This window comes from Silene latifolia, chromosome 2 (assembly GCF_048544455.1).
Source record: "Silene latifolia isolate original U9 population chromosome 2, ASM4854445v1, whole genome shotgun sequence".
Taxonomy (NCBI): domain Eukaryota; kingdom Viridiplantae; phylum Streptophyta; class Magnoliopsida; order Caryophyllales; family Caryophyllaceae; genus Silene; species Silene latifolia.
In genome coordinates, this window is record NC_133527.1 from 171,537,636 (window position 1) to 171,545,164 (window position 7,529).

Below are 7,529 nucleotides of genomic sequence, written 5' to 3' on the forward strand. Positions count from 1 at the left end.
AAATCAATCTAAAATTTTCTGTAAAATTTTATTGTCTTTGTGTTCTTGTGATGAGAAAGAGGAGGCAAGGTCAAGAAAAAGCATTAGGGTATAAATAATTCTCCCCTTTTCTCTTATATAGACCGAATTACCAATTCAATTAGAAAAGATATTATTCTCCTAATTTTCGGCCAATAATGACCGAAATAAGGAATAAAAATTTCCTTATTTTTGGTCTTTCCAAAAATATATAAAGTGTGTTAAATTGTCATCTAGTGAGGATCGAACCCATGACCTCTTGGTATACGTACCATCACTATTACCACTATGACACATTCAACTTGTTGATATTAAATACAACTGATTATATTTAATTACGAATTAACAGATTAATTCGTCCAAACTAACCTTATATATATTTAATTAAATATAACTTATTATATTTAATTTATTTAATTGACATGATTAATTCGTCTCAACTTAATATTATTTAATTTTCATTAAATAATTATCTCATCAACACATTAACTAACTTTTTAGTCATTTGGGCATCAATGTAATTATATTTCTATAACCACATTTCGCAAATACGTCCTATAGGTGTGACCTTTAGGGACCAGTTGATCACCGCCATCTGTATGATAATAACGTCAAACTTTCTAGCAAGCCAACCGTTATTAGGTAAACGTTAATCAACTGATTAAATATACGAAGTATACCCTTGTGAACCTGTAAGAGATTTACAAATGTTATCACAATAATTTGTGGAGGACACCAGCTCCAACACAAATGATGGTTTGCGATTAGAGTTTTGCAGGGTAATAAGCACAAATAGTGGTGGGCACGAGCCACTTTTGACGTGGGCTTTTGGCTACGGTTGTAGTCCTGAAGACCGTGGCATAATGTTCACTTTTGGCTACGGTTAATTATTAGGACCGTAGCTTTTTATGCAATTTTGGCTACGGTTGTGAACCGTAGCCTTTTCTTCCCTACTTAAGGCTACCCCCAGATTTGCTACGGTTTTACGACCGTAGCCTTAGGTCATTTTTAACCGTGGCCGTAGGCCATTTTTGTACTAGTTAATCGTCTAAGCGGCGGATATAGTATTTTTTCCTCTCCATGTGTATCAATGTTAAGCGAATGTTCTTATCCATTATATGAAAGAAGTTTGGAGTTTAAAGATTTAGGGTTGCTTAGAGCTTAGGGTTTTAAGAGAAGGAGAAGGAAAACAGAAATGAATGGGAAATTGTTAGTTGAGAAACTAGGGTTTGCATTTAGTGAATGTGTATTTATAAATGAGATAATGAAACATGTGTCCTTTCAACTGCCACGGATTTTATTTTAATTAATAAATTAAAATTAAAAAATTTTGTTGTAGGAGTTGGAAGTTGTTTTTAAATAAATATGTTTAGGAAATTACATTTTGTCCTTCAATATTCCAATACAATGAGTACTTCTTTAATTAATTTATTGTGTCCTTTAAAATTCTTTAATCGATTTTTTTATTTATGTAAATAGAAATTATCGATTTTTTTTTTTACTTATATGATAACGTAACTTTTTTAATCTCTTATATGATAACGTTACTTTTTTAATTTTATCCCGTTACATCTTAACCAAATAATTACAAAATTTATAGAAAAGTTTTTAAATTCTGAAATTGTTTACGTAAGATATATTTAATCCAAATTGTTCAAGTAAGATAAATTTAATTAAAATTAAATAAAACAAATGCTAGTAATCATAACAATTCTTGAATATTATTTGATCCAATTAAACATTTTACACAAGAAAGCACCATAGGTGACTTGAAATTACGCCAGTTATAATGATATAATCCCTCTCCATCTCCCAATAGTTCCTCCATTCACCTTCTACGTCGCGATCATCAATCTCATAATAATCTAGAATAGCTTGAATGTCAAGTACGACGATTCTTGCCGCTTCAAGTAAGTTGGATCCTTGAAGAGACAATTTAGATGTCATTTTCCTTGTAAGAGGCCTTCTTGGCCTAGGAACGAGTGGGTAAGTGTCACAACCAGGTAAAAAACCCAACCTAGCGCCTGCAAGATCAATAAATTTCTTACGATTGATCATCACCCTTTCCATGAACTCCTCCCCAATTAAGAACGTCGAATCTCTACTGAGCGCTTGTCATAGCTTTCTAGGGTTGTTACAAATGAGGGGTCGCAATATGGTGATGGCAAGACACCCATAATCTTAATATTTGAAAGATTTTGTAATTGAAAAAAAAAATACAATATGACTAAATCATAGGGTTTTATAGGGAGTGTGGATAATGGTAGGATTAGGTTGGCGGGAGAATTAGGCGGGAATTTTTCAACAAATTAATTGAAAGAAAATTAGGGAGAAAACCTTCCAACTTCCACCGTAAATATTAGGTTTTATTTTTAAAATTAAAAATAATTAAAAATAAAATATGAGTAAAAAATTAAAAATAATTAAAAGAAAATTAGGGAGAAAACCATCCAACTTCCACCGTAAATAGTAGGTTTTATTTTTAAAATTAAAAATAATTAAAAATAAAATATGAGTAAAAAATAATTAAAAGTAAATTGAGATTAACCTTTCAACTTCCACAGTCAAAGTAGTTTAACACAACAAACTCTAAGTTATCATCTACTCCATCACCTTCATCTTCTCAAAACAACCTTCATCATTTTAAAATGTCGAATAGTTTTGATTTAAATGCTTTGTATATCGAGGAGGAGGGAGGAAACGAAGTCATTGACGAGAATGACACAACCACTGAATTATTACGGCATGCAGCACATGTTCTGGAAGGTAATGAAGACAATCAACCAGCTATTGAGCCTACGATTGGTGCGGAATTTGAATCAGGTGAACAGTTTGCCGCTTTATGTTATACTTACGCTTATAAGACGGGGTTTGAACTTCATGTTCGTAGTAGCCAACTTTTGGCTCCCTTCAAGGAGCAGGGGGTACGTCGAAATGGAGTTGGGGATAAAGAACCACGATTCCACATGATGAACAAGATTAGGCTTATGTGTTCAGAGGGCAATACGACGAAGAAAAGCTCGTGTATAACACCATGTAAAATGTATGTATTTGGGAAGTTAAATCACGACACTTGGAAATTTGTAACCTGTACTTGTAAATTGGTATAATCACGATTTGAATCCTGAAGTTAGCCCGCATGTAGTCAATTATAGGCACATAAGCGAATATTTCAAGACCAGGTTGATGTTGAACGACAAAGCTGGCATATCAATTACCCGGAACTTCAACACATTAGTTAGGGAGGTTGGAGGGATTCATAATCTACATTTCAATGGGCAGGACGCGAGAAACTTCATCAACAACGAACGTCGCAAAAGTAGGTTTCGTGGTGACGCTAAAGAGGTCTTAAATAATTTCGAGAGCTTAAAAGCGCAGAATCCAGATTTTTACTATGCTGTTGAAAGGGACGCGGATAATAAGCTGTTGAACATTTTTTGGTCTGATGCACGATGTCGTGCCATGTACAAGGCTTTTGGTGACCCATCGTCGTTCGATAGTACATTCCTAAGCAACAGGTACCAGGCGCCTTTCTGTCCATTCGTTGGAGTAAATCATCATGGAAGTACAATATTATATGCAGCGGCTTTAATTTCATACGAAGACACCGAGTCATTCGAGTGGGTGTTTGAGAAGTGGATGGAATGTATGGGGAGAGCTCCGACCGTCTTAATAACTGGTCAATGTAAAGCAATGGAGGGGGCAATCAAGAAAGTGTTCCCGGAGACTAAACATAGATTATGCCTTTGGCATATTCTTCAAAACGCGGATAAGAATTTAAAAGACCACCCACAATTTCCTCAGATTGACAGAGATTTGCGTACGCTTGTGCACGAGAGTATCACGGAGGAGGAACTGCAAGATATGTGGGACGATTTCATGGAAAAATACAACTTGCGACGCAACAAATGGTTGAGGGGTGCATGGGATATGAGACAGCGGTGGATGCCTGTTTTTTGGAAAGACATTTTCTGTGCGGGTATGTCTTCTACTCAGAGGAGTGAACAAACAAACAGATTTATTAAAACGTACATGAGCATAGAAACCGGCCTGATGCAATTCATGAAGCAGTACGAGGATGCCATAGAGAAAAAGATGGAGGACGAGAAAGTCAATAACACCAAAGACATTAAGAGCCCACTTAAATGGGATCCCATGATATTATTCTAGGATATCTTTAGTAAGGTCTACACAAACAGTAAATTCGGAGAGGTGAAAACTGAGGTATATGGTTGTATAAGCACCAACGTCGAAACTCTTCCAAATAGTTTGGGCTTCATCAAGAGGTTTAGGGCCACATCAAAAGTGACAGAAGCATTTTGGAAGAAAGATCGAAAAAGTTTTGAAGTGAGTATTGACACAATCACTGGTGAGTATAAATGTGGTTGTAAGATGTTTGAATTTAGAGGGATCTTATGTCGCCATATCATGAAATGTCTTGATGTGTTGGACGTAAAAGCTATCCCAGACAAATACATATTGGATCGCTGGCGCAAAGATTTGGTTAGAGGATACGAAAATATTCGGGTTGGGTACTACAACCCGGATGAGTCAGAACGTATTAAAAGGTCTCTTGAGATAATGGTAAAAAATGATTACATTAAGAGGTTGGCTATGCAAAGTGAAGGGTCTTCTGCCATTTATAATAGTAGAACCGGTGAACTAATCAAAGAGTTGGAGGCTCATGCTGGGATACAGTCTATAGATTCATTTGCGGCAGGTGGAGTTTCCCAAAAATGTGGGGTCGTAGGAGACTACGACCTAGGGAGACTATCATAAACACACCTCAACAAGAAGGAGACATTAAAGACCCCCCCCCCCCCCCCCCCCCCCCCGACAAACGAGGGAATGGCAGAAGACGTATTGTAAAACAGACAAAGAGAAGGAGAAAGACAAATGATGAGGATCCGACAACCACTACGCTCCCCACAAATACGAACCCAACCCGACATGTTCCAAACGATGATGATTCATTCTTTCTGAGTGGCTTTAGTGGTAAACAAAATACTCCACGTTTTACACCGTCACAAAATACTCCGACGTTCTCCCAATCACAACAGACTCCGCAATTTAGGTCACAATATTCAAATTCTCAATATTCTCAATATACAAATTATAGTCATAGGTTGTAAAAAGGAAGTATGAATTTTTTTTTTGTATATCATTTGACTTCTTTAAACAAATAATGTATGATCAATCAAAATCAATGACTATTTTCCTTAATTCATTTTCACAGTATTGAGTATATGTCTTCAAGTATTAGAATAGCATTCGGTTAACTTGTGCAAAATTATACCAAAAACAAAAAGAAAAACCCACAAGAGGATTCGAACACGAGACACTTAGTAAGGAAAGCATGAACTAAACCACTGCACCCACTAACTTATACTGTCATATGTCCAGTTCTATATATATTGGGATCTCGTGAGTTTGGTTCTTACGGTGAGTTGTGAGTTTGAAATCTCAGCCATTAGATAAGAGCAAATGGACGGGTAAGATTGAATAAAAAAAACAAAGTTCAACATTAAAACACGCGTCGGTCGTCATTCTAAACCCATAAAAATTATCTCCTCATCCTCTCTCTGGCTCAGTGAAAGAATCCCAAATTTGGGTATAAAACAAGTTATGGATGTCATGAATTATTCCAAAATCATCAATTCTACCACTCTAATTCATCAAATTGGTCAATCTGAATTTTTTCTCTCGATTTCCTCTTTCTTATTTTGTTCTCCCCTCTGAGTACTCTGCCTAACACTAAAAAAATCCCAAAATCTCACTTCGCAATTCGTTTTTGTTATTCCGTAATGTTGTTCTTGCGCGAGGTTGCGATCAATTAAGGAATGCCGGTGGAATTGATCAACGCCGCCAGTGATGCAACGCGGAATGCTTTGAAATATTCAGTTTGCCTGGTGCGTATGGTGGAGCTGCTTATGAATTGGGTTCAAGTTTCGGTGTCATGGTGGCTGTCGTTTGTGATGGACTGGTTTGAAGGTTGCTCGTGAAAAGCGACAATAACTGTTGATGTGACTGGTGCGGGCAGATTGGTGCGGCGGTGCTGTCAATGGTGAGGGCGCGCGTCCGGTGGTGCGATTTCGACGACGATAATTTCGAACTGAATTGATGGAGCAAGTGTGGGTGCCACGGTGATGTTCTGTTGCGAATTGGAATCGAGGTAGCTATGGTGCTCGATTATCTATATGATTGTAGGAGGAAGAGGTTGGAGGAGATGAAGCAAGCAGCTAAAGTCGCGAAATTCGTTTTCCGGGTCGGATTTTATTCATCTGCGTTTTGCAATAAAGTTGTGATCTTTGTTTGAAGCTTGTGTTTTGACTCTCTTATATGCTTAGCTGAGCGATGTCTGCTGCTATAGGCTGAGGTCTGATGATTTTTGCATCGGTTTCGTTATGTTGGTGGCGAACTGCCTTGAAGTGCTGACCTTGAAGTGGGAGGATTGAGGGGGGTGATGTAGGCTTTGTTACTCGACTCGTCATATTATGACTCGTACATTTGTACAACACTTGACTCTCCGACATTGGTTGATGAATTATGACACTTGAGCACAAAATCATGAATGTGTTTGATTAATTTTGTAGGATAAAGACGGAGAATCAGTTCTACTCTTACTACTGGCGAGTTGGTGTAAAATTGGTAAAAAAAGAGAGTAAAACTGGTGTCTTTTGTTTATTTGGCAGGAATAACATCACAATAACACCAGAATAACAACACAATAACATGCAGTAAAAAAAAGAGTAGAAAAATCAAAGTAGAAAAAAAAATCAAAATGACACCGGAATAACATCACAATAACAGCACAATAACATACGGTAAAAAAAGATTAAAAAAATCAAAGTAGTAAAAAAATCAAAGTGACACCGGAATAACAGTAGAATAACAGCACAATAACACGTGGTAAAAAAAAAAAGAAAAAAAAAATCAAAGTCGTGAAAAAAATCAAAGTGACAGCAGAATAACATCACAATAACAGTAGAATAACAACACAATAACACGTGGTAAAAAAAAAAGAAAAAAAATCAAAGTCGTAAAAAAAAGTCAAAGTGACAGTAGAATAACATCACAATAACAGTGGAATAACAATAACAGTACAATAATAGCACAATAACATGTGGTAAAAAAAAAAGAAAAAAAAGTCGTTAAAAAAGCATAATAACACGAGGTAAAAAAAATTTCAAGTAAAAAAAAATTGGTACAAAAAGAAAAAGAAAAAAAGGTAACATAATAAGAAAATGAGAGAAAAACATAAGAGAAAAAAAAAATCAAAGTTGTAAAAAAAAGCATAATAACACGGGGTAAAAAAAAAGGAGATAAAAAAAATTTAAGTAAAAAAAAACAGTAGCACTAAAAAAAAAGAAAAAAAAAAGTAAATAACAATGATTTTATATGATAGGTAAGATTAGATCTTGGCCATTCATCTCTAATATAATCTAGTGGTTGATATTTTCCAAGCACAAACTCACAACTCACCAAGAGCATCCGCAAAGGTGAGGCTCCCC

At 35.9% G+C, this 7,529-nt stretch overlaps 1 protein-coding gene across 1 annotated transcript; it reads left to right on the forward strand.

The window, feature by feature from the left end:
* The first annotated feature begins 2,666 nt into the window (after positions 1–2,666).
* On the forward strand, positions 2,667–4,797 carry LOC141641624 (protein FAR1-RELATED SEQUENCE 5-like). Its single transcript, XM_074450279.1, has 3 exons — positions 2,667–3,061; positions 3,174–4,128; positions 4,189–4,797. Exons 1-3 carry the CDS (start codon positions 2,667–2,669, stop codon positions 4,795–4,797), a joined length of 1,959 nt encoding a protein of 652 aa, XP_074306380.1.
* The last annotated feature ends 2,732 nt before the right edge of the window (positions 4,798–7,529 follow it).